The sequence below is a fragment of the Leucoraja erinacea genome, chromosome 12 (genome assembly GCF_028641065.1).
Source record: "Leucoraja erinacea ecotype New England chromosome 12, Leri_hhj_1, whole genome shotgun sequence".
Classification (NCBI taxonomy): domain Eukaryota; kingdom Metazoa; phylum Chordata; class Chondrichthyes; order Rajiformes; family Rajidae; genus Leucoraja; species Leucoraja erinaceus.
In genome coordinates, this window is record NC_073388.1 from 54,131,157 (window position 1) to 54,158,804 (window position 27,648).

At 42.6% G+C, this 27,648-nt stretch overlaps 1 protein-coding gene across 4 annotated transcripts in view; it reads left to right on the forward strand.

Annotated features, from left to right (window-relative positions):
• brwd3 (bromodomain and WD repeat domain containing 3) overlaps window positions 1-27,648 on the forward strand; it is a 122,279-nt gene that overhangs the window by 26,983 nt on the left and 67,648 nt on the right. For all 4 annotated transcript variants that reach the window (XR_008724372.1, XM_055644151.1, XM_055644152.1 and 1 more), the window contains exons 12-20: window positions 304-344; window positions 4,843-4,947; window positions 6,940-7,093; window positions 7,406-7,540; window positions 8,340-8,468; window positions 13,781-14,006; window positions 15,185-15,370; window positions 17,380-17,542; window positions 22,849-22,942. Coding sequence is in view for 3 of the 4 variants with exons in the window: in XM_055644151.1 (XP_055500126.1) it covers window positions 304-344; window positions 4,843-4,947; window positions 6,940-7,093; window positions 7,406-7,540; window positions 8,340-8,468; window positions 13,781-14,006; window positions 15,185-15,370; window positions 17,380-17,542; window positions 22,849-22,942 (1,233 nt within the window). In the remaining variant the exon portion in view is untranslated. The remainder of the gene's footprint in view (window positions 1-303; window positions 345-4,842; window positions 4,948-6,939; window positions 7,094-7,405; window positions 7,541-8,339; window positions 8,469-13,780; window positions 14,007-15,184; window positions 15,371-17,379; window positions 17,543-22,848; window positions 22,943-27,648) is intronic.

Genomic DNA, 27,648 nt, shown 5'->3' on the forward strand with positions numbered 1-27,648 from the left:
CTTATCTCTGATTATCAATGCCTATAATTGTGTGTAGCTCTTATTTGTTTTTTTAACCTACTTGGCTACCCTTGACAACCTAACATTTGGAATGAAGGCACATTTGTGTAACTAGCAAAAATGCTGTAAATACAGAACATTTAGAGATTTCTGCAGTATTGACACACTTCCAACCATGTACAGATTAGAGCTAACTGATGGGTATTGGATTTCTTGTCGCACAATGTTTCCTGAATAATGTGCAACTGATTTGAATTGTGGAAAGGACCAACATCTTTTACTGTTTGTCTCATTCTTATTTAGGATAAAGTTGTCGCAATTCAATTCTGCAACAATGGTCACAGGTAAATTTATGCTATAGTGTTAGTGGGGTGTATATTTTGCCATGCTTGCTTATTTCATTGAAATTAGAAGTAAAATGAGAAACATTTTCTTCTCTATCAGTAAACATCGGCTAACAGCATACTAAATGGAAGTTTCCTATCTTTATTTGTTGTCGCCCTTTTCTCCAAGGTTCCTCTCCTGTTGTCATGCATCCTTTCATTTGAACCCATCTGTGGGATTCTGCCAATTCTAGTGCCATCCGTGACTGTTGAGTACTTGATGACCTCCTTCAACATGTGACATGATAAAGAAAGTAGAAACAGGCCACTAGGTTATTTGTGTCTGATCTTTTATTTCTACACTACTTTCCTAGATAAGGCCTACATTCATTGATCTACATTTTTTAGATTTTGTATCTAAAAATCCATTGAATGCAGTTTCGAAATATTCTGGCTGACTGAGACTGCATAGCCACCTTGGGTTACAGAGATTTACCACTCTGTGGTTCACCAGACTGATTCCTGGGATGTCAGGACATTCATATGAAGAAAGACTGGATAGCCTCGGCTTGTACTCGCTAAAATTTAGAAGATTGAGAGGGGATCTTATAGAAACGTACAAAATTCTTAAGGGGTTGGACAGCCTAGATGCAGGAAGATTGTTCCCGATGTTGGGGAAGTCCAGAACAAGGGGTCACAGTTTAAGGATAAGGGGGAAATCTTTTAGGACCGAGATGAGGAAACCATTTTTCACACAGAGAGTGGTGAATCTCTGGAATTCTCTGCCACAGAATGTAATTGAGGCCAGTTCATTGGCTATATTTAAGATGGAGTTAGATGTGGCCCTTGTGGCTAAAGGGATCGGGGGGTATGGAGAGAAGGCAGGTACAGGATACTGAGTTGGATGGTCAGCCATGATCATATTGAACGGCGGTGCAGGCTCGAAGGGCCGAATGACCTACTCCTGCACCTATTTTCTATGTTTCTATGACATTTCTCCTTATCTCTAACCTGAAGGGATGGTCATAGAAACATAGCCAATAGGTGCCGGAGTAGGCCATTCGGCCCATCGAGTCAGCACCGCCATTCAATATGATCACGGCTGATCATCCACAATCAGTACCCCGTTCCTGCTTTCTTCTCATATCGCTTGATTCTGTTAATCTAACTCTCTTGAAAACATCCAGTAAGAGTAAATTGGCCTCCATTGCCTTCTGTGGCAGAGAATTCCACAGATTCACAACTCTCTGGGTGAAAAGGTTTTTCCCCATGTCAGTGCTAAATGGTGCAGCAAGTTTTTTCCCCTTAATTACAAGACTGTGACCCTTGGTTTTAGCCAGGGGATCATAAATTCTGTATCAGAATAAGTGAGTGGACAAAGAGTTTGCAGATGGGGTATAATGTAGGAATATGTGAGCTTATCCACTTTAAAAGGAAGAATGTAATTTGGGGTCCTTATACTTGAAACAAAGGGTTGACTTCATAATCAGGATGCTAATGAAACGCTCGCCTAAATAGTAAGGGGTGTGGAGTATAAAAATACTAATGCAATTTTATTAGCCGCCAATGAGCCTGCACCTGGAATACAGTGTACAGTTTGACTTCATAGAACATAGAAAAGTATAACACAGGAACAGGCCCTTCAGCCAATAATGGCTGCACTAAACATAATGCCAAGCTAAATTAATATCATCTGTCTGCAAATGATCCATATCACTCCATATTCATGTGCCTATTTAAAAGCCACTTAAATATCACTATTGTATCTGCCTACACTATTACCTCTGGTAGCATGTTCCAGGCTCGCACCTCCCTCTTGCTGTGCTTATCTTCTTTAACCTTTACCTCTTTCACCTTAAACTTATGCCCTCCAGTCTTTGACATGTCAACCCTGAGAAAACAGTTCTGATTGTGCACTGTATCCATGCCTATCATCATTTTATATGCATCTATCAGGGCTCTCCTCAGTTTCCACGCTCCAGAGAAAGCAACCCAGGTTTGACTACCCTCTATTTATAGCTGTGTAAGAAAGAACTGCAGATGCTGGTTTATCCCCCAATAATAGTCAAAGCACTATGGACCAGAACCCTCTTTGACTGCAATAGTTCTTCATAGAATCACAGAGGTACAGCCCTTATGGCCCACTTCATCCATGCCGACTATAATGACTTATCGACTCTAATACCACCTGCCTGCATTAGAGCCTTTCTTGTCCATAAGCCTTTTAAATATGCTCGGTGAGCCATGCATTAATTTCTCTAATCTTGTACATGGCAATTTTTATGTGGACCAGGTAATAATCCAGCGATTATTATCTTTGAGCATCTTCTTAATTTGGCTCTGAGCTGCTGGTACTGATTATACTAAGGTATTCATCATTTTTATCTCTATCTCCTTGTATCCACTTGTGCTACTACATCTGTATCCTCTCACTACCATTTCATTTTTATCTGATTGTCTAATCTTGAGCAGATATCTCATAGCCTGGTACTGGGCAGGCAAGATAGCCTACATAACTTGTTTTTGGTGTGGAAACAATATCATTCATGCCCAACCTCCCAATCATTTTGCTGTGCCCTATTACCTCACCATTCCTGTTTGCTCCCCGGGTTTGACGTCACTTTGCTTCATAGAGCAATATAACACAGAAACAGCACTTGCAACCCAGCGTGTCTACGCTGACCAAGATGCTTATCTAAACTAATCCAATTTGCCTTCATTTGGTACATATTCCTCTCGACCTCCGGAAGTGGCGGCGCTGCTCAAGCAGCTGCGGCTCACCTGCAGTCCGTCTGTCTTTTTTTTGTTTTCTTTTGTCCTGTTTAGTTTATTTTGTTTATTTTAGTTGTGTATGTGTGGGGTGGGCGGGAAGGGGGGAACTCTTTTTAGTCTCTTCCTTTGGGGGGGGGATGCGACTTTCTTGTCGTATTCCCCCGTCTCCGTCTCTGTCTGTGCTGAGGCCTATCGCGGAGCTGGCGGCCTCCAGCTGGGACCGACCTCGAGGCTCCAAGATAAATGGGAGCCAGGACTTTCCAGGCTGGCCGACTTCGGGGCTGTTGCAGCGACCCGACTTCGGAGGCTCGGCCGCGGGCCCAGTGGACGACAACGTCGGGAACTCACAGGTCCCAGGTTGGTGACCAGTTGTCTGGAGCTCCCGCAACGACCGCTGGACTGGAGGGTGGCAGCTTCGACCGCCCCGTGCTGCGGAGTTTGACCCAGCCCGTTTGCGGAGCTCGGATGTGGCCGCTGGACTTACCATCACCTGGCAGGGTCCCTACGTCGAAAGCTGGATCGCCTCAACGCAGAGGGGGACGAGGAGGGAAGAGACAAAGACTTTGAGACTTTTACCTTCCATCACAGTGAGGAGATGCCTGGTAGACTCACTGTGGTGGATGTTAAACTGTGTTAAGTGTGTGTTTTGTTATTTTATTCTATGTTATGACTGCAAGGTATACAATTTCGTTCAGACTGAAATATTTGAATGACAATAGCAGATACTTTACTTTAACATTTCCAATCCATGTTAGACACAAAATGTTGGAGTAACTCAGCAGGACAGGTAACATCCCTGGAGGGAAAGAATGGGTGACGTTTTGGGTCAAGACCCTTTCAGCAGGTCCTGCTGAATTACTGCAGCAATTTGTGTCTTAATTTCAGTGTAAACCAGCATCCTACACTTTTCCCATCCATAAGCCCATTTAAATCTTGTAATTCTATGTGTTCTTATCAACTCCTGGCAGCTCATTCCATCCACCGCCCTCTCTATAAAACTTGCACCTCAGGCCCCCTTTAAATTTTACCCCTATCATTTTAAACCAAGGCCTTTCAGACTGCTCTTCCTGGGAAATAGACCACCTTAATTTATGCCCCTCATTTATGCCCCAGTCTCTCCTAACCCAAGCCCTCCAGTCAAGGCAGTGTCCTGGTGAATCTCTTATACACACTTTCTTGCTTCATCACATCCTTTTTCTAACGTGGTGACTAGAACTGCACATCTCACCATACCAAACGTCCAGGTTATGTTTGCTTTCCCTAACGTGTGGCAATGAATGCAGCTCAACTTGAAGGTGCCTGTATGACACTCATCCATATCTCCCATAAATCCGACTGTTCCCCCAGTATATTTGCAATTTACCACATCACTCTCGTTATCTGCATGTAATCAGTTCCAGCAGATCCATTATCTCGGAATTTAAATGTCACAGCATTGGTGACTGTGCTCTGGAATTGTCCCCACTAAACACTGCTTTTCTGCCTATCTTTCCTCTGTTAAGGTAACCTTTAAATTAGAATTAGAATTAGTTTAGATTCCTTTATTGTCATTCAGACCTTTCGGTCAATGTTGTCTCTTTGATCAAACCTTTAGTCATCAGGCATGACCTCACATGATTTAATTTGTGTTTGCTTCTATAAGGTACTTTGGGACATTGGCTATATTATTTTTTTGTCAGTGTGATGTTGCTTTTAGCAGTATCAAACATACTTGAACCATTTTTCTCCTTCTCTTAATTTTGGCTAGCTTAAGATTTCTTAGTGGCAGCCGAGATGGAACAGCTAGAATCTGGCAATATCAACACCAAGAGTGGAAGAGTATAGTTTTGGACATGTTTACAAAATTACCGGGGTAAGTTATCATGGCATTGCTTTGTAGCATTTGTGCCAATAAATATCATGTAAGCTTCTATAATTTAATAGGAGTTGATTTTCTCTGAATTGCATTTCGAGTACAGTTAGTTTGTACTGTAAATATATTGCTCCCGATAAATTTCTAGCAATTGCTGTCTATGAATGACTGGTTTGAAAGACTTATTTGTGTAACCAAAGGCAAGTTTGTTGTTGATTAATTTTGGATCGCCTTTGAAATGTGCCTAACACAGTTGCAGCATTGTCATCTCTGGTCAGTAGTAGCCCTGTTCATCTCAAGTCAGAAGGTCATGTGCAGTACAAAGTAAGTGCTGCCTTCTCAGTGATGATTGCCATTCCTTTTTTTTTCTCTCCTACCCTCTGGGTGAAGATATAGGCACTTGAAATCCTTGGCGTCCAAACTTAAGAACAACCTCTTCCTCACTGCTGTTAGACTCCTGAATCAATCACCTCTTTCATATCTCCTTCCTGCAGTTGCTGACATGTACTCTTACTCTTAACTCTACCTCGTTTGGTTATTTTGTTACTGAACTTCATGTTTTGTATGCATTACTTCAGATTACACTGCAATCTTTGCACCATTCTGCTGTTTTGCATTCATCAGGGGGCGCCGACGATGGCTGCCGAGCCAATGGTCTGCTGTCTTTTCTTTCTGTTTTGTTATTTTAAGTATGTATTAAAAGTATGTTTTAGTGTTTCTTGGTTTCTTTTGTGTGTATGTGTGGGGGGGGGAGGAGTGGTTTGGGGGAAACTTTTTTCAATTTCTTACCTCGACAGAGATGCGATGTTTTCCGTGTCACATCTTCATCCCCCATTGCGGCCTAACCTCGTGGAGTGGCGCGACATTTCCTGGAGACCGACTGGTGCTTCAACTTACCATCGTGGAGCTTGCGATTCCTTCTCAGGGATCGACTGGAGAGCTCCAACCATGGGCCCCTGTGGACTTTAACATCTTGGAGCCCGGTTTAAACATTGCAGTCCCTGGAGAGACCGAGTCGGGGCACCAAGCCATGGTGCGTTTTAACCATCCCGACGAGGGAGTTCCATCACCCCGATGCGAGGGCCTCGGATCACCGGCTGCGGGAGCTTTGATAACCCCAGCATGTTCGACAACTCTGACCGCGGAGAAGAAAGAGGGAGAGATTGGACTTTATTGCCTTCCATCACAGTGAGGAATGTGGGAAGCCATAGTGGTGGATATTTATGTTAAATTTTATTTTATGTGTTTGTGTGTCTTGCTGCTTTTCACTTGGTATGGCCATATGGTAACTCAAATTTCACTACCTTATGGTAGATGTGCCAATAAATCCATCTTGAATCATTGTATTTGTCATTATCATACATATTGTGTATTTTGAACATCATGCAAGCAAGGAACGTCATTGCAGCCAGGTGTATATGACAGTAAACTAATCTAAATCTGAACAATGCTTATTTAGATGACTGTAGAAAGCCACATTTCAATATTTGGAAAAAAAACGTTTTACTGGATTTCTGGCTAATGTTTATGTTTTGATCATTGATTATATCTATTATAAAACAAAATTTGTTGCGTATAAGATGTCTGTGGTGTTGGAGAACAAAACAGTTATGTTCATTTAATTTAGAGAGCTTTGTCTGCCAACATGTGAAATACACTATACAGTTATGTCACCAGTGTTTTATCACACGTGATTTTTCATCTCCGTAGAAGAAAGAAATGGTTTGACAAGAAGTTTATGTAGAAGATGTGCTTATTTGTGAAGTTTTAAACCTAATTAGTTTGGGTAATATTGTTTTGCACATTAAGCTAATTCTTCTAAATGCCAAATCAAAAGATTGTTTACTCATCGATTTCTATTCATTTGCTCAGAACATTGAGATTAATTCTGTAGTCTTTAGATTTTAAAATGTAAACAACAGAATTCAGCATGTGTTGAGCACAAATGTTCAGAAGAAAATGTTTTGATTTGTATCTTTTTTTTATTTGTAGGAGCAATTCAATTTCCATGGAAGACAAAATCAGTAAGTTGAAAGTGACCATGGTAGCCTGGGATCGCTGTGACAGCACAGTAATCACAGCAGTGAACAATTTTCATTTGAAAGTGTGGAACTCCTACACTGGCCAGCTGCTTCATGTTCTCTCGGTAGGTAAACCAGCTTAATACAATGAATTCACTGGTTTGCAGTTGAATCAAATGGCAGTCAAACAGCATGTTGGTTGTTAGTTTCAGTAGTTGTGGGACTAAAGTTTGTACTTATTCTGCTGTGGTATGTGGTACCCAGTGCTGTTCTGCATTTCAGTACTCGAAGAGGGCAAAGTAAAATGTTCTAGAGAGTGTTTATTTTGTCTACCCACGAGTAAATGCAAGGCTGAAAAATTCTAGATAACCTTTCTAGTTGTTAGTGTATAAAGTGATTTATACAAAAATGTTTACTGCAATGAAATCTTTCTACAGGGTCATGATGATGAAGTTTTTGTGCTAGAAGCTCATCCATTTGATTCCAGGATAATGTTATCTGCAGGGCATGATGGCAACATTTTCATCTGGGACCTATCAAAAGGAACCAAACTCCGGAACTTTTTTAACATGGTGAGCATTTTTCTTCGTCTGGCTGAAACGATCAAAGTATCTTCAATTATGATATTCTGTACATTGGTATCATATGAACTGAGTGTATTAAAAGTTCTTAATTGGATTGTTATAGCCAACGAACTGAACTTTTAAAGTCATAGTCATATAGCATGGAAACAGACCCTTTGGCCCAATTTTCCCCTATCAATCAAGATGCCCCATCTATATTCCAGTCCGACCTGCCCGCATTTGGCCCATATCTCTCTAAACCTTTCCTATCCATCTACCTGTCTAAATATCTCTTAAATGTTGTTATAGTACTGGTCTCAACTGCCTCCTCTGGCAGCTCATTCCATGTACCCACCACCCTGTGCATGAAATGGTTCCCCCTAGGCTGCCTAACCTCTCCCTATAGTTCAGTCCCTCAAATCCTGGCAACATTTTTGCATATCTCCTCTGCACTTTTTCCAGCCTAACAGCATCTTTGTTCTAGCAGGGTGACCAAATTGAATACAATACTCCAAATGTGGCCTTACCAACGTCTTGTGCAACTGAAACATAACATCCTAACTTCTCTACTCAACTTTGAAATCAAATTGTAGTTGAAAAAACAGTGTTTTATCCTTTCAGCCATCCAGTTTGCATTTTTAAAGTAAAATTTTACAGCATTACTATTGTTTCATCTTTGCCTACTTTGCATAATTTTGCTCATTTTAATAGATGATCTGGGATTGTCTACCCTAACTGGGTATTTAAAATGCAAAATATCGTTCAATCCATCAATGTAACCAGAAGAGGTTTTATTTATTTTCTACAGATTGAAGGTCAGGGTCATGGTGCTGTGTTTGATTGTAAATTCTCTGCAGATGGACATCATTTTGCATGCACTGACTCTCATGGACATGTACTGATCTTTGGATTTGGCTGCATTAAACCATATGAAAAGGTAGGTTGTTTAGTGCACACTTTGAAAATATTTATTGCAATTCATAGTCTGGGTGTTCTGTCGTAATATGGTTTCCACGGCATGTTGATTGAGTGCTGCCGGGATAAAATGGATATTGCTTTAATCAGCCTGTTAAGCTGAAGGAAATTTATTGCATTTTAACTGTAAGCTACCAACAAAGTATTGGAACTAATTTCTATTAAACTTTGAAGTACATCACCAATGTATCTTTACTCTGCAAATCTCTTCATTTTATCTTTGTCCTATCTTGATTTTTAAATCTGAAACTCTTGCTTGATGTAAATATTGAAATTGTTTCACATAATTATCCTTGGCTTCTATGCAGCATTTTGGAAGGTGAAATAGCCATTTTACTCGGTTAAATACATTGCACATGATGGATCTGAGCATTAATCGGGGAAGATATGAAAACACAAACTCTGCACTAGATATAGAATCCAAACAGAAATTATTTCATATATGTATATCATGTGGAGTGTTTTATTCTTGTGATTTGTAGGGAAAGTAAAAATAAAGTTCATTCCAGAGCAGTAACATCTTGATGGAGGAATTGAAAATTAACCATTGTAGAATAGAAAGTTAACTTCAAGAAAGAGGCTGAAAAAGCAGTGTTAAATTCTTTGCATGGAGAAGGCTGAATTAGCACTAAGCAGCACTCAATTAGCATTCTTGGTTTTGAGAACATTAAAGTTAATAATGTTGAGCAACAATGCAGCTATTTTTAATGAAATGATATTTTCTATCTTTACATGATATTTAAAACATCTTCAAATTGTCTAATAATATACCATGGCTTCCCTGTGTGAAAAATATACATCTTCTAGATGTACTGGAATGCATCCTCAGTGATGTGACCTGGGGTCATTGGGTGCTTCAGGTCTCACAACATCAGACACACTCGCACAGGTGACCCAGCCGGGGTTGATCAAGCCCCGACTTGCGTCCTAGCAGCAACTGCCCACGGATCAGCCATCTTAATAACTACTCTTCAAGGGTTGGGAGACTCTAGTGGGTAGAGGGACTGGGCACTGTGGGGTGAGTCCTGGCCGGGCTTCTCCTGCGCCTCACCAGGTTCAAGGCCTGTGCGCTGCACCTCTTTCTCCTTCTCCGAGCATTTCATTCTTGTCTGATGGATTTTTAGGCCAAGGTGGTTCATTAGGCCTTTCCGTAGCTTTATTGGGTGTCTTTCTCACGAAAGACACAGACTGGGGTGCTAACCCAGCCTGTCCTGGGTGCCGTCTTTCCGTGCCATCAACTGTCTCTCCAGTAGTCACCAAACTATCCTTGGTTGTCACCCAGTCTATTCCTAGGTATCACTGGCTGAGCCAGACTTCAGAGTGAAAAATATACATCTTCTAGATGCGCTGGGGCGCATCCTCAGTGAGGCATTATTCACCAAATATTGGTATCTCTTAGCCAGGATTATCTAAGGCACTGATCAAAGACTGAGGGGAAACCTGGAGAACGTTTTATAAAATTATAAGGGCATGGATATAATACAGAACCTTTTCCCAGGATGGAAATATCAAATACCAGAAAGCATACCTTTAATGTCAGAGGGCAAAGGTTTAAGGGAGATATGTGGGGCTATGTGGATATTGTTTTACGTATAGGTGCCTGAAACACACTGTCAGCAGTCATGGTGGAAGCGGGTACATTTCTGACAATTAATAGGCCTTTCGATTGAAAGATGGATATGAAATGAATGGAAGAATATGGATTAAACGCAGGCGGAAGAGATTAGTTTAATTTGGCTTCATGTTCAGACACGGTGGACCGAAGGGCCCAATCCTGTGCCGTACTGTTTTATGTTCGAAGTTGGATATCAATTGGGACATAAATAGCTGCTCTCTAACTCTGGAGCGTTTCAATAATCAAAATTTGTGGTTTTATGCACAATCATTTGGAATTTGATTCACAATTGGAAATATGTAAAGTGAGGACATGCACATCTTACGGATTAGATTGAGTTTGTGAATGAGAATGCCAGTTTTGTTAAAATCTATCTTAGAAAATAGGTGCAGGAGTAGGCCATTCGGCCTTTCGAGCTTGCACCGCCATTCAATATGATCATAGCTGATCATCCAACTCAGTATCCCGTACCTGCCTTCTCTCCATACCCCTGATCCCTTTAGCCACATCTAACTCCCTCTTTAATATAGCCAATGAACTACCTTCTGTGGCAGAGAAATTCCAGAGATTCACCACTCTCTGTGTTAAACTGTGACCCCTTGTTCTGGACTTCCCCCAACATCGGGAACAATCTTCCTGCATCTAGCCTGTCCCTTAAGAATTTTGTACGTTTCTATAAGATGTCCCCTCAATCTTCTACATTCTAGCGAGTACAAGCAGAGTCTATCCAGTCTTTCTTCATATGAAAATCCTGACATCCCAGCAATCAGTCTGGTGAACCTTCTCTGTACTCCCTCTATGGCAAGAATGTCTTTCCTCAGAATAGGAGACCAAAACTGTACGCAATACTTCAGATGTGGTCTCGCCAAGACCCTGTACAACTGCATTAGAACATCCCTGCTCCTATACTCAAATCCTTTTGCTATGAATGCTAACATACCATTCGCTTTCTTCACTGCCTGCTGCACCTGCATGCCTACTTTCAATGACTGGTGTACCATGACACCCAGGTCTTGTTGCATCTCCCCTTTTCCTAATCGGCACATTTATAACCTCACATTTATCCACATTATACTGCATCCGCATGCATTTGCCCACTCACCCAACCTATCCAAGTCACCTTGCAGCCTCCTAGCATCCTCCTCACAGCTAACACTGCCCCCCAGCTTCGTATCTTCCGCAAAACTTGGAGATGTTGCATTCAATTCCCTCGTTCAAATCATTAATATATATTGTAATTAGCTGGGGTCCCAGCACCGAGCCTTGCGGTACCCCACTAGTCACTGCCTGCCATTCTGAAAAGGACCCGTTTACTCCTACTATTTGCTTCTTGTCTGTCAGCCAGTTCTCTATCCACATCAATACAGAACCCCCAATACCGTGTGCTTGGTTCTCCCCTATCCACTCTACTAGTTACATCCTCGAAAAATTCTATAAGATTCATCAGTCATGATTTACCTTTCATAAATCCATGCTGACTTTGTCCAATGATTTCACCACTTTCCAAATGTGCTGCTATCCCAACTTTAATAACTGACTCTAGCAGTTTCCCCACTACCGATGTTAGACTAACTGGTCTGTAATTCCCCGTTTTCTCTCTCCCTCCCTTTTATAAAAGTGGGGTTAGCTACCCTCCAATCCTCAGGAACTACTTCAGAATCTAAAGAGTTTTGAAAAATTATCACTAATGCATCCACTATTTTTGGAGCTACTTCCTTAAGTACTCTGGGATGCAGCCTATCTGGCCCTGGGGATTTATGGGCCTTTAATCCATTTAATTTACCTAACATCACTTCCCGGCTAACCTGGATTTCACTCAGTTCCTCCATCTCATTTGACCCCGGGTCCCCTGCTATTTCCGGCATATTATTTATGTCTTAGTGAAAACAGAACCAAAGTAGTTATTCAATTGGTCTGCCATGTCCTTGTTCCCCATGATCAATTCACCTGTTTCTGACTGCAAGGGACCTACATTTGTTTTGACTAATCTTTTTCTCTTCACATATCTAAAAACTTTTGCAGTCAGTTTTTATGTTCCCTGCCAGTTTTCTTTCATAATCTATTTTCCCTTTCCTAATTAAGCCCTTTGTCCTCCTCTGCTGGACTAAATTTCTCCCAGTCCCCTGGTAGGCTGCTTTTTCTGGCTAATTTATATACTTCATCTTTTGTTTTGATACTATCTCTGATTTTCCATGTTATCCACAGATGCTCTACCTTCCCTGATTTATTCTTTTGCTGAACTGGGATGAACAATTGTTGTAGTTCATTCATGCAGTCTTTAAATGCCTTCCATTGCCTATCCACCATCAACCCTTTAAGAATCAATTGCCGGTCTATCTTGGCCAATTCACGTCTCATACCCTCAAAGTTACCTTTCTTTAAGTTCTGAACCATTGTTTCTGAATTAATTATGTCACTCTCCATCCTAATGAAGAACTCGACCATATTATGGTCACTCTTGCCCAAGGGGCCACGCACAACAAGACTGCTAACTAACCCTTCCTCATTACTCAATACCCAGTCTAGAATAGCCTGCTCTCTCGTTGGTTCCTCTACATGTTGGTTTAGAAAACTATCCCGCATACATCTCAAGAAATCCTCTTCCTCGGCACCCCTGCCAATTTGATTCACCCAATCTATATGTAGATTGAAGTCACCCATTATAACTGTTTTACCTTTGTTGCATGTCTGTCTAATTTCCTGTTTGATGCCATCCCCAACTCCATTACTACTGTTAGGTGGCCTGTACACAACTCCCACTAGTGTTTTCTGCCCCTTAGTGTTTCGCAGCTCTACCCATATCGATTCCACATCCTCCAAGCTAATGTCCTTCCTTTCTATTGCATTAATCTCCTCTCTAACCAGCAAAGCTAACCCACCTCCTTTTTACTTTCTGTCTATCCGTCCTGAATATTGAATATCCCTGGATGTTCAGCTCCAAGCCTTGGTCACCCTGGAGCCATGTCTCCGTGATCCCAACTATATCATATTCATTAATATCTATCTGCACATTCAACTCATCCACCTTATTATGAATGCTCCTTGCATTGAGACATAAAACCTTCAGGCTTTTTTTTTTTACAACACTCTTACCCCTTATACAATTATGTTGAAAAGTAGCCCTTTTTGATTTTTGCCCTGGGTTTGTCTGCCTGCCACTTTTACTTGTCACCTTGCTACCTATTGCTTCTACCCTCATTTTACACCCCTCTGTGTCTCTGCTCACACATTTAAGAAACCCACCACCTCTTATTCTCTGTTTATTATCCTTTAGTCTTCTTTCTCCCCTACATGTTGGGTCTGAGTGCTTCCCTTCTCTGCCTCCTGCCTCACACTGTCTACTAGCTTTCTCTATTTTTTTTTGAGTCCCTCCACCAACCGTTCTAGTTTACAGTCTCCCCAGTAGCCTTTGCAAATCTCCCCGCCAGAACCCTATCTTTCTGGATTGCTATGTGTCTGGCCTTTGAACTGCGCTCCTATAACACCCTATGATTTCAGGAAAGGAAGACATGGGAATCATGAAAGAAACAAGTAGAATATAACATCGAATTGTTTTGTTTTCTGTAATCTTTTTCGGATGAAAGTAGACACTTAATTTATGAATTGCTCCTTATGTTGCCAATTGTTGAATTCAAATGTAAAATTTTTTCTCCTAATAGATTCCAGACCAAATGTTTTATCACACTGATTACCGTCCTCTTATCCGTGATTCCAATAATTACGTCCTGGATGAGCAGACACAGCAGGCACCTCATCTCATGCCTCCCCCATTTCTGGTTGATGTGGATGGAAACCCCCACCCAACACACTATCAACGGCTGGTGCCTGGTCGAGAGAACTGCATGGATGAACAGCTTGTTCCACAGTTGGGCTATATGGCAAATGGTGAGAATGAACCTTTGGTGACTTAAGAAAAACATGTGCGTGATAGTTCAGTTTTAAACATCGTCTGCAATATAAAATAATGTGGATTCCCACTGAATTCTGAGTCTCCCTCTACGAAATAATATTGGAACTATTTGTGAATGCTATATATTCATGAGTGAACCCTATCTTTTTGCCTCTGAATTATAATTATATGAGTGGTATTGTTTCTTATCGTAGGGTATGTTGCCATAACACAAGATGTTATCAGGTATTTGGGATCACTAAATTTAGATGAGATCTGGTGTCACTGGGACAAATGCAGTGAAGTCAAAAACTCAGGTGCAAAAAGTAACTGTTACAACTTCCTGTGTGTTTGAGATTTATTCTTCATTGTAAGTTTTGTTCTTTAATGTAAGTTTTGTATTCTGCAGACAGAATTTCATTTTAAAGGCAAACTGGATTGAAGGTTCAAAGCCAGTTTTGGTTAACAAATGATATTTCATGAAGAATGATTTAGCACTCAAGCCCATTTAACCATTCTATTAGATTATAGCTGATCTATACCTCAACTCATTTTTTTCTGTATTTGGTTCCTTTATTACTGATAATTTTCAATTTCCCTTTTGGAAGCTCCAGTTATTGTAATGTCCAGTTTAAGAATTATACATTTATATGATATTCCGTATGATAAAATTGAATTTCCTCATGGATAACCTTGCTTTTCATGCAATAGTTTCTTGGTATCTTCAGTGTTTTCACTATTTTAAATACTTCAATTAGATTACTCATCAGTCTTCTATATTCAGGGAATATGTGGTACATTTCTCTAAATTAGTCTTAAACTCTTGAGGCAATTTAGTGAATCTGCGCAGAAATCCTTCCAATTCGATATAACTTTCCTGACATATGGAGCAAAATTGGTTGTAGTTTCCTAGCTTTGTTCCGACAGGTTATATACAACTTAGCCCAAGCCAAATGGCTACCTACAATAGTTCACCTTTTGTAAAAAAATATGAGATTGTTGAAAATATCTAAAATCCTTTTGTCTTTATTTCCATGATGTTTTGGTTCATTTGTTGGAAATTTTGTACTTTCAGTAAATTGTTATCTTATTGATTCTTTTGTAACTAAATATATCGGAGGAAAGAGGATGCTTGCTTGTATTTGAAATATAAATGCCAGTGATTCTCTTTCAGGTAATGGAGAAGTTGTGGAACAAGTCATCAGCCAACAGACAGATGATCAGTATGAGAATAACCAGGAAACCAGTGTTCTGGATGATGCTATTAGAGAACTCCAGCGAGAACATGAAATGAGGCAGAGAAGTGAAGGAATATCTATACCAGATGATCCTTACAGTAGATCAAATTCGCTAAACAGTGGTGGGTAACAGTATATAAGAAAAATAGCTCATTCATTGAAAGCAGATGCATCACATATATGCCTTGTTACATAGAACTTATTTAATGTAGTGCATGTTAGGATTTCTCTATGAAACGTTGATGTTTCATACAAACCAGACAGATGCATGAATTGTCATATACTGTAGCTGATTGAATCCTCCCCAAGATAATTGCATAACATATTGGCACTACAGGTGCACAACCTTTTATCCGGTGTTCCAGAAACCGAAAAGCTCCGAAAACCGGCCATTTTTTCCAGATGTCGTCTGCGCACCAAAGCTCGCGTTTGGCGCCAAACTTGACCCAAAACGACCCACGGTCAACCCAGGTCTGTACTACTGTAGCGGCTGCCTCCTCCCTGGAGACCGGGAGACGCTTAAACATCTGTAAATCATTGCTTAAATGTTAGTCAGTTAGTTTGGAGGGCTTTTACGTGAAGGGGGGTGAAGGGGTAAACTTTAATTCTTAGTCCCCTACCTGGTCGGAGAGGCGGGGAGCGGTCAATGCCTTACCGGGTCGCTGTGCAGTAAGCTCCGCAGCGCTGTGGCCGGTGGGGCTGCGGGCGGCGCCAGTTGTAGCTCCGACCCCGGCAACTCTACCCCTGGCTGCGAGGCGCTCCAAATCCAGCGCGGCCCGCGGCCGGACGCCCCAGCTCCGCGTCGCAGCGCAGGGATACCAGCGGGGTGCGGGCAATGCCTTACCGGGTCGCCGTGCGGCAAGCTCCGGAGCACTGTGGCCGCCGACACACAACATCGCGGAGCGTCGCTGGATTTGGAGCCGCGCAGCCAGGGGTAGAGTTGCCGGGGTCGGAGCTCCAACCGGCGCCGCCCGCGGCCGGACGGAGCCCCCAGTTCCGCGGCTCCAAATCCAGCGACGCTCCGCGAATGTTGGAAGAAGGCGGCCACAGCGCTCCAGAGCTTGCCGCACGGCGACCCGGTAAGGCATTGCTCGCTCCCCGCTGGTGTCCCAGCGCTGCGACGCCGCCGACTCCCGACATTCTCGGAGCTGGGACGTCCGGCCGCGGGCCGCGCTGGATTTGGAGCGCCTCGCAGCCAGGGGTAGAGTTGCCGGGGTCGGAGCTACAACAGGCGCCGTCCGCGGCCGGACGGAGCCCCCAGCTCCGCGAGGTTGGGAGTCGCCGACCAGGTCGGTAGGGGACTAAGAATTAAAGTTTCCCCCTTCACCCCTACACCACCACCACCACATAAAATCCCTCCAAACTAACTGACTAACATTTATGCAATGATTCTCCCGGTCTCTGGGGAGGAGGCAGCTGCTCCAAACTTTTCAAGCCGCCCGCGCTACCTACCTAATCTACGCTAAAAATCTTCCATTCTGAAATCCGAAAATGTCCGAAATCCGACAAGTGTCTGGTCCCAAGGCTTTCGGATAAAAGGTTGTGCACCTGTATTGCTTTATTGCAAATCACGGTAGTTTGCTTTTGATAAAGGTAAATTATTTCCAAATGTTTAGTCAAGCCAGATTTATTCGTCACATGCACAATAAAGTGCAGTGAAATGAACTTGCCAGCAACGGTACAAAAAAAAAGAACACACAATACACAATAAAAATGTCGTTTTGCATTGAATCATTATGACAATTACTATTTGAGGGATTGAGAATAATTTGACATGTTCCCCATTGGGGACAATTTTAGTGTAGTTTGGCAATAATTGGGTGGGATGTGAAATGTGTGCATGCTCTTTGATGCCCTCAAGTCTAAATGATGTGATCACCACTCAGCTCAGTCAGCAAGACAAGCAGTAGGCTTAAGGAATGGATGAACACAATCCTTGCCTCGTCAATGGAGCTGCTGTAGAGATAGACAGCTTTCAGTTGCATAAGACATAGGAGCAAAATTAGGCTATTCAATCCATCGAGTCTGCTCTGCCATGTAGTTAGACTGCATTGTATTATAATTTAATAGTTATAAGTTATGTCTTGTCTTGTGCACTCATTTTTTGGGCTATGCCATCACTTTGTTATAGCCTTGCTGTCTTCACCGAATCTCGGACTTCGAAGGAGTGGTCAAATTGAAGGTGTCCGACAAATGCACAATAATGCCCCGAGGAGTCAAATTGCTACAGAGGGAGACCTGATGGCATGGAGCAGGAGGGTTGTAGTTACGGAGCTTTCACCTGGAATAAGAATGTAAGAAACAAATAAAAATTATTTGTGCCTTGATCCACTGAAAGCACTATTCACTATTTCTTAATATGTGTACCCTGTGTTATGCAAGTTCAGGTGGCAAAAATCATCCATTAGAGAATTCACATTTCGCTACCAAAAATAAATCAGGATATGGAATAAAAATTTGCTCTTACAAAATTTGTGGGGGGGGGAAAACAGGACAGAATGTATACTGAATTAGTTTACGAAGCACAATGATTGTATGCTGATGGTTCACAGAGGGAACTCGCTTGAGGGATTTGCTTTGGAATCTGCCAATCTCTTCTGTTTTTATAGTTCTGCTGTAAAGCAATAGTTGTGTTACTAAGAAACCTTGGATTACAGAAAATTGCTTTATAAAACTAATTGTCAATGGGGGAAAAGGGGGTTCGGCGCTGGAGAGTTTCAGACTAGTTATAATAAAGTTATTTTTCTTATTGGATTTCCAAATATTGCATTTTTAATGATTATTATACGTTTAATTCTGTTACTGTAAGCTTACATATACTAAAGGTTGTTCGTTGCATTGTTTAATGGACCATCAATGCGGAAGTGACAATAGAAGCAATTGCTTGTGAATTTCAATGCCCACCTGTGGTGAAAATGGTTGCTATGTTCTCGAGGCGGCAAGCCGATGAAATTAAGTAAATATTTCTGCAGATACAGGTTGAACATCAATTTTCCAGCAACTGATGGTCCGCCCACCCCAATAATCCGGACAAAATTATGAAAGCTCAGTTGAATTTCCCTGAGCAGCCACAGATGGCATTGTGAGTGTCGAGCGCTCTTTCCGGTCGTGTCCCTCTAAAGTGAATGAGTTATTTGTTTATATCCAAACATCCTTGGTGTTGTCCAATTCTATCTCTGCTGATTCAATGTTTAAAATTTTCCTCTTTCAACTCCCTAGCCCCCACGCACCACCCAGCAACCACTCCTTCCACCATTCTGTTCAATTTTCCTCTTACCCTCTGGAACTCCGATTTTCCGGTCAAACCTTCTCTAATTTACTGGGCACCTGTAAATACGATGCTTGCCAAAATCCCTATTCAACTATGCTCTGAATCCTTTCTCCTAACTGTTTTGCAAAGACAATACAGTAAACACTCGTTTTAACAATCCCTTTAGAACTGATTTTAGATATAACGGACGGACCTGCCAACCAGGCACGTGCCGTGAGTAATTACTCGGGGTAGGCAGTCAGTCGGCTTTAAAAAAAATCTTAAACTGCACATGCGCAGATTGTTCTCTCCGTAAGCTGTCAGTTGACTTTTATAAAGTCCTCAAAAGCACCTCCAGAGGTGAGCGGGGACTGGCAGAAGGAGCTGAGGTGGAGGCCGCTCGCAGCCACCCGAGCTGCCTGGTCTCGGCGGCCGCTCGCAGCCACCCGGGCTACTTCTCCCCCTGGCCACAATGCGATGGCTCCGCGCCCGGAGTGTCGCGGCAAGTGAGTTGCTGGCATGATCCCCGACACCCTCCTTCTCCCCTCCCCAGCGGCGCTGTCCTTTTACAGCTGCTTCCCATCAGCTGCCAGCAATGAAGGATAGACTTGGCTATCCCTCAGTACAACAACATCGTTCTTGATGTTGCCGTACTGAGGGATAACAAAGTCTATCTTTCTTGGCTAACAACCTTCCAACTTCGGCTTCCAAGACGCATGTAAATGTTCGTGCCTTTTTGGGTAAAAAATAGCGTCTTCATTGCCGGGAAATACGGTATTTAAAAACATATAGCACCAAGAAATCTACTTACCACATCATTTGTACACAAACTCCATTCTTCTCTCTTTGTTTCTTAAGATATTCTTAAGATAATGGCAATCCATGTTTGAAAAACCCGCCAAGAAACTTGCGCTGTGCATGCGCAGTACTGCAAAGGCAGAATTTCAGCTGCCTTCAGTCCCCTGGAAATTGACGGCTTGAAGCATCGTCGACGGCACGTGGGCTGCACAGACCTTCGCGTGTTACATGCATTGCGGATGAAAGGCACGGAAAATTATGCCTTCCTAAGAGATCGCTCTCTTAGGCATAATTCTCCCATGCCTTTACTATTTATATTTAATAATTACCATTTTGTAATTTTAGTCAGGGTAGGCAGTGCCTACCTTGCCGACCCTGACGGCACGTGCCTGCTGCCAACACACCCCTGGCTCGCACCGTCTGCCTGGTTGTTTTGAGCTCCGGCTTCTGATGCCACTCCCAGTTCTTAAGGTGCACCAATGAGCCCTTCTTCACCCATCGCATGGTCCAGTGACATGGCTGTTGTCACAGCTCATGTTGTCGCCCCTGGGGACAGCGCTTTCTTTGGGTCACCACCACCGATAAAATGAGCTTGGTTACCCTGGGCCTCCTTCCCTTCCCCTCTCACCTGCTGCTGTTTCTTGCTGCTGGTCCACTCCACGCTCAACCATCTTTGCCTGCTTCTCCCGCCACTCTGTCCAGTTGGTCTCTTACCCCCCCCCTTTCCACTGTTGCCAGAAAAACAGATAATCCAAAAAGGCTCAGGAACCAAGGGTGCTGGAAATTCGGTGTTCAACCTGTAAGACCATAGTTAAACAGCAACATGCATGTAACTTATTAAAAAGTGTGAAAGACGTAATTATACATCTTCCTCATGTACATTGTACACCTACATTACAGAAGGAATGCGTTGCTTGTAAACCATCTGTGGGGAGGTTACGTGGAAAGAGTTTTTTTCACCCAAAGACTGGTTTATTCCCAAGAGAACTCTTTTTTCTACTTGTTAATTTTCAAAATAACTGGGGATTTAATGTAGAAACTTCCATTCATTGATCACTTAAGTGGTCGTCTGTGAACACAACTCAACTTCTAACAATGGTTTCAATACGGGGTAAAAAAGGGTTTGCATTGCAGAAAATCGCAATACGAATGGTTTACAAGAAATGTGTTCATTCCTTAATGCAGAGGTATGCTCTACATGAGGAAGATGCATAAATGCAAGTATTTTACTCTACACAGCTTACAAAATATTATGACCACATATTAACACAAACTATTTTCATATGAAGACCCTCAAATCATAAGTTCATGGAGCAGAATTGTGTCATTTGGCCCATCTACCTATTCAATCATTGCTGATCTTTCCCTCCAAACCGCATTCTCTTGTCTGCTCCCCATAACCCTGACACCCTTACGTGAAGAATCTATCAATCTCTGCCTTAAAAATATCCATTGACTTGGCCTCCCTTGTCATTGCTGTTCCACTGTCATTCCTGCTAGGGTCCCTTTCCAAAAACCTTTATCCAGCCCCTCATGCCTCTGTAGTCACCTTTGCTCAACAGGAATGCAAGCATCTGATTTCATCTTCTCCCTATAAAATTCCAGGTTAAATTTTTATCATATATGGCACTACCTCCTTTGGTTTCTTTTCTTTAAGCTCCCTAATCAAATCCAGTTCATACACAATCCCAAGTCCAGAATTGCCTTATCCCTGGTAGGCTCAACTACAAGCTGCTCTCTACACATTCCCTCTCTTGGGATCCAGTACCAATCTGATTTGCCCAGTCTTCCTGCACAATAAAATTCCCCATGACAATCGGAACATAATAGCAGTATAATGTGGATAAATGTGAGGTTAACCATTTTGGTGGCAAAAACAGGAAAGCAGGCTATTATCTAAATGGTGGCCGACTAGGAAAAGGGGAGATGCAGCATAATTACCATTTTGTAATTTTAGTCAGGGTAGGCAGTGCCTACCTTGCCGACCCTGACGGCACGTGCCTGCTGCCAACACACCCCTGGCTCGCACCGTCTGCCTGGTTGTTTTGAGCTCCGGCTTCTGGCGCCACTCCCAGTTCTTAAGGTGCACCAATGAGCCCTTCTTCACCCATCGCATGGTCCAGTGACATGGCTGTTGTCACAGCTCATGTTGTCGCCCCTGGGGACAGCGCTTTCTTTGGGTCACCACCACCGATAAAATGAGCTTGGTTACCCTGGGCCTCCTTCCCTTCCCCTCTCACCTGCTGCTGTTTCTTGCTGCTGGTCCACTCCACGCTCGACCATCTTTGCCTGCTTCTCCCGCCACTCTGTCCAGTCGGTCTCTTCCCCCCCCCCCCCGGGTGCCATGGTACACCAGTCATTGAAGGTAGGCATGCAGGTGCAGCAGGCAGTAAAGAAAGCGAATGGTATGTTAGCTTTCATTGCAAAAGGATTTGAGTATAGGAGCAGGGAGGTTCTAATGCAGTTGTACAGGGTCTTGGCGAGACCACATCTGGAGTATTGCGTACAGTTTTGGTCTCCAAATCTGAGGAAGGACATTATTGCCATAGAGGGAGTGCAGAGAAGTTTCACCAGACTGATTCCTGGGATGTCAGGACTGTCTTATGAAGAAAGACTGGATTGACTTGGTTTATACTCTCTAGAATTTAGGAGATTGAGAGGGGATCTTATAGAAACTTACAAAATTCTTAAGGGGTTGGACAGGCTAGATGCAGGAAGATTGCTCCCGATGTTGGGGAAGTCCAGGACAAGGGGTCACAGCTTAAGGATAAGGGGGAAATCCTTTAAAACTGAGATGAGAAGAACTTTTTTCACACAGAGAGTGGTGAATCTCTGGAACTCTCTGCCACAGAGGGTAGTTGAGGCCAGTTCATTGGCTATATTTAAGAGGGAGTTAGATGTGGCCCTTGTGGCTAAGGGGATCAGAGGGTATGGAGAGAAGGCAGGTACGGGATACTGAGTTGGATGATCAGCCATGATCATATTGAATGGCCTACTTCTGCACCTAATTTCTATGTTTCTATAATTATCATTAACTAAATTAGTTAATAAATTAATCTTTTATGTATTCAATTTAAATTAATAAAGGCAATTAATTAATTATCTTTTAATGTCAATATATTATCTTTATTCTAGAGTTATTTAAATGGAGAAACTATCCTATTTCACAGCAGCATGTATTTTTGTTTGTTTTCAGCAGATAATCTGTACAATATAGCTAGGTTTGAATCCAAATTTAAAAATAATAGTTATTGCTGAATAGTTATGGTCTGTTGAAGGGTCTCGACCCGAAACATCACCCATTTCTTCTCTCCAGAGATGCTGCCTGACCTGCTGAGTTATTCCACCGTTTTGTGTCCACCTTCGATTTAAACCAGCATTTGTAGTTCTTTCCTACACAGCTATTGCCAAATTCTGCTTTCATCAAGATTCATTATTACCTTTCATGCCACATGACTTACAGAAATTTAGAAGAGCATTGTAAATTGTAAATATATAAATAACCAACTTTAGAAAAAAAATAACTGTTGACCACTGAGAACTGTTTTTCAGATTTCAGGAGGAATTGCGTCTTTGCAAAGGAGATGGAGAAATCAATCTGTACACAACTGAGAAAAAACGTAAACCATTACAACCAACACAGAAGGTACATACAAAAAGTGTGTTTGTTTGGCAGAGCTTTGTATGGTCTTTAGTAATATTAGTCTCCTCTAATTTCAGGCCATCTTTTTTCTGTTCCCATCAGACTTCACTTTGAGATATCCACCAAAACTTTATAATTATGAGAATTTGTATTATACCTTAACTAATGAATGAACACAAGCTCAACATTCATTGGACCCTTGTGAATGTTGGCAGCATTTAAAATGTAACTAGACGAAGTGAGGACCTTTTGGGCCTGCTCCCCCAACGCAATATTCCACCAAACTGCGCATGTGCGGCTGCCGCATTCAAAATAGTGCCATTGTCAGCTGAAATTAAGTTGAAGTTAATATGTTGAAGGGACGACCCGTGGAGGCGTTTGTAAAATAGAAGAATTGATACAAATACATCGATAGATGCTCCTGAACACATCATCAGTGATGTAACCCGGGGTCATTGGGTGTTTCGGGTCTTTCAACCCGTGGAGCCATTGTTTCCCCTTGTGAGGCCAGGCATGTACAGGGAAAGGGAAAAAAGATGGTGATCTGAAAATCTGGAAAGGGCCCAACTGCGCAGGCGCGGCTGAGGGGTTCCCGTTGTGACGTCAGAGATCACTGTTGTGAAGTGCAGGGGAACCCTCCCCCAACTGCGCATGCGTGGATCGGGGCGCTGTTTTAAGTTATTTTTAATTTTAACTACCAGTGGATCCGTTGGGTCTCCGTTGCGAGGCTAGGTAAGTATACGCAGAAAATAAAATATGGCGTTTTTTGTTAAAATGAAATTTGAGACATCATTGACAGTAGGACGTGGAAAAGTGGTTTGAAGTGTTTATTGTAAAGCTTAAAATAAATAACATAAAATATAACAATCTGAATGAAACTTGGTACTGCACATCGCAGGACAATGGGTTGTAAGGTGGGCCAAAAATTGTAGCGCTATCATGTGCCGTCTTGGCTGAGTTTTCGGAACTCACGCACACGCTCGCATATATACGGACACACAAAACAAGATGATAGTTTTAGTAATATAATATAGATATATATATATCAAGTCAAGTTTATTTGTCACATACACATACAAGATATGCAGTGAAATGAAAGTGGCAATGCTCACGGACTTTTGTGCAGAAGACAAACAACCAAACAACCAAACAAACTATAAACACAATCATAACACACATATTCTTTTACATAATAAATAATGGAAGGAAAAACGTTCAGTAGAGTTAGTCCCTGGTGAGATACGCGTTTACAGTCCGAATGGCCTCTGGGAAGAAACTCCTTCTCAACCTCTCCGTTCTCACCGCATGGCAATGGAGGCGTTTGCCTGACCGTAGCAGCTGGAACAGTCCGTTGCAGGGGTGGAAGGGGTCTTTCATGATATTGTTGGCTCTGGAGTTGCACCTCCTGATGTATAGTTCCTGCAGGGGGGCAAGTGAAGTTCCCATAGTGCGTTCGGCCGAACGCACTACTCTCTGCAGAGCCTTCTTGTCCTTGGCAGAGCAGTTCCCAAACCAGATGGTAATGTTCCCAGACAAGATGGTTTCCACCGCCGCTGCGTAGAAGCACTGGAGGATCCTCGTAGACACTCTGAATTACCTCAATTGCCTGAGGTGGTAAAGGCGCTGCCTTGCCTTACTCACGAATGCTAAGGCGTGTGATGCCCATGTCATATGCCCATGACTCCCAGATATTTAATTTATATATATATATATATATATATATATATATATATATATACATACATACATACATACATACATAAAAATGCTTCTTTATTAAAGAACCAAATGGCAATTCTTGCCACCAAATGAGACTGATTCAGATTAGTTTACTGTCATTTGCACCATGGTGCAATAAAATCCCTTAATCACATGAAGCTTATAGAGTACTATAAGTATATATAGTAATGACAGCACCATATAGTGATAAAGTGTGGAAACAGACCCTTAGGCCCAACTTACCCACACCGGCCAACAATGTCCCAGCTACACTATGCCCACTTGCCTGCGCTTGGCCCATATCCCTCCAAACTTGTCCTATCCATGTACCTGTCTAATTGATTTAAAAAATGATGGGGTAGTCCCAGCCTCAACTACCACCTCTGGCAGCTTGTTCCATACACACACCACCCTTTGTGTGAAAAAGTTACCCCTCGGATTCCTATTCATTCTTCTAACCCTGTCCTTGAACCTATGTCCTCTGTTTCTCCATTCCCCTGCTCTGGGTCTGTGTCGACCAGCAATCCCCGTTCGTTAACACTATCCTACATCCATTAGGGACAATTTATCAAGCCAATTAACCTACAGACTGTACATCTTGAGTGTGGGAGGAAACCGAAGATCTCGGAGAAAACCCACGCATGTCACGGGGAGAACATAGAAACTCTGTACACACAACACCCATAGTCGGGATCGAACCTGGATCTCCAGCGCTGCATTTGCTGTAATACAGCAACTCCACTGCTGCGCCGTGACCGCCCTCCTCTGATCTATTCCTTTCATGATTTTGTACACCTCGATAAGATTCCCCTCATCCTCCTGCGCTCCATGGAATAGAGACCCAGCCTCCTCAATCTTTAACCTATAGCTCACACCCTCTGGTCCTGGCAACATCCTTGTAAATCTTTTCTGAACCCATTCAAGCTTGACAATATCTTTCCTATAACATGGTGCCCAGAACTGAACACAATATTCTAAATCCAGTCTCACCAACGTCTTATACAACTGCAACATGACCTCCCAACTTCTATACTCAATACTCTGACTGATGAAGGCCAAAGTGCCAAAAGCCTTCATAACCACCTTATCTACCTGCAAGTCGACCTTCAAGGAGCCTGTACTCCTAGATATCTCTACTCTACAACACTACCCAGAGACTTACCATTTACAGTGGAGGTCCTGCCCTTGTTCGACATCCCAAAATGCAACGCCTCACACTTCTCTGTATTAAATTCCATCAACCATTCCTCTGCCCACCTGGTCAATCGATCTAGATCCTGCTGCAATCTTTCACAACCATTTTCACTGTCTGCAAAACCACTCACTTGTGTATTATCAAACTTGCTAATCTTGCCCTGTGTTCTCTTCTAAATCATTGAAGTAAATGACAAACAGTAACGGGCCCAGCACCGAACCCTGTGGCACAGCACTATTCACAGGCCTCCATTCCGAGAAGTAACCTTCCACCAGTACCCTCGGCTTCCTTCCATGGAGCCAATTTGCTATCCATTCAGCTATCTTTCCTTGGATCCCATGCGATCTAACGGCCTACTTTGCGGCACCTTGTCAAATGCCTTACTGAAATCCATGTACTCAACATCTACAGCTCTACTCTCATCGACCTTTTTGGTCATGTCTTCAAAATAATCAATCAGATTTGTGAGACAATCTCCCACGTACAAAACCATGCTGACTATCCCTAATCAGCCCTTGCCCATCCAAATGCCTGTATATCCTATCCCTCAGAATACTCTCATAACTTTCAAACTACAGATGTTGAGTCCACCGGCCTATTTCCCAGCATTTTCCCGGCAGCCCTTCAAAAAAAGGCACGACATTTGCCACCGTCCAGTCTTCTGGCACCTCTCCTGTATTTAAAGACAACTCGTAGATTTCAACCAGGGCTCCCGCAATTTCCTTTGGTTTCCCGCAATGACCTTGGATAAATCTGATCAGGACCTGGAGATTTACCTACCTTCATACATGACAGTACCTTCAGTACTTTTTTGATGGTAACACTGATTATCCCAAGTGCCTCCATCCTGCTGTTTTTCTCCTCTGTAAAGGCAGAGGAGAAATACTCATTGAGGACCTTGCTCATCTCCTGTGGCTCCACACAGAGGTGACCGCTTTGATTCCTGAGAGGTCCCACTCTCTCTAGTTACCCTTTTCCCCTTGTGTATTTATAAAGTATTTTGGGATTGTCCTTAATGCTACCCGCCAGAGCTATCTTCTGGCCTCTTTTTGCCCTTCTGATTTCCTTTTTCAGTTTACTTTTTAGTTCCTGAAACTCCTCCCGAGATGCACTTGATCCCAGCTGCCTATACCTGTGCCATGCATCCTTGTTTTTGACCAACACTTCAATTTCCCTCGTCAGCCAAGCTTCCTTACGTTTGCCTGCTTTGCCCTTCACTCGTATCCTGAGCTTTTGTCAGCACACTTTTAAAAACATCCTACTTGGCCGATGTTCCTTTCCCCTCAAATAACCTGCTCCCATCAAATCAGACCTTCTCTCCTACCCTCAAAGTTGACCTTACCCCAGTTGAGCATTTTAATACGTGGATCCTCTCCATCCCTATCCATATCTATCTTAAACCTAATGGAACTGTAGTGACTGGTCCCAAAATGTTCCTCCACAAGCACTTAATTAACTTGCCTTTCCCAATACTAGATCCAGCATTGCCCTGTTGCATGTAGGGGCATCTACATACTGTTTAAGAAAAAACTCTGAACACTTTTGAGGAATTTCACCCCATTTTCACCCTTCACACTATGATTTTCCCAGTCTATATTGGGGGAAGTTAAAATCCCCTACTACGACCTTATTTAACCTGTATGCTGGTAAATCCATGCCTCGAACTTATCGGGAAACCCCGACCAGTCCACTGCTCTCAACCACCTCTCCAGCTCCTGACAGGTTGCCTGGTCTGATGCTGTATCCTTCAGGCTACTGATAAACACCTTGCCAAGACTTCACTGGCCTTTCAGAG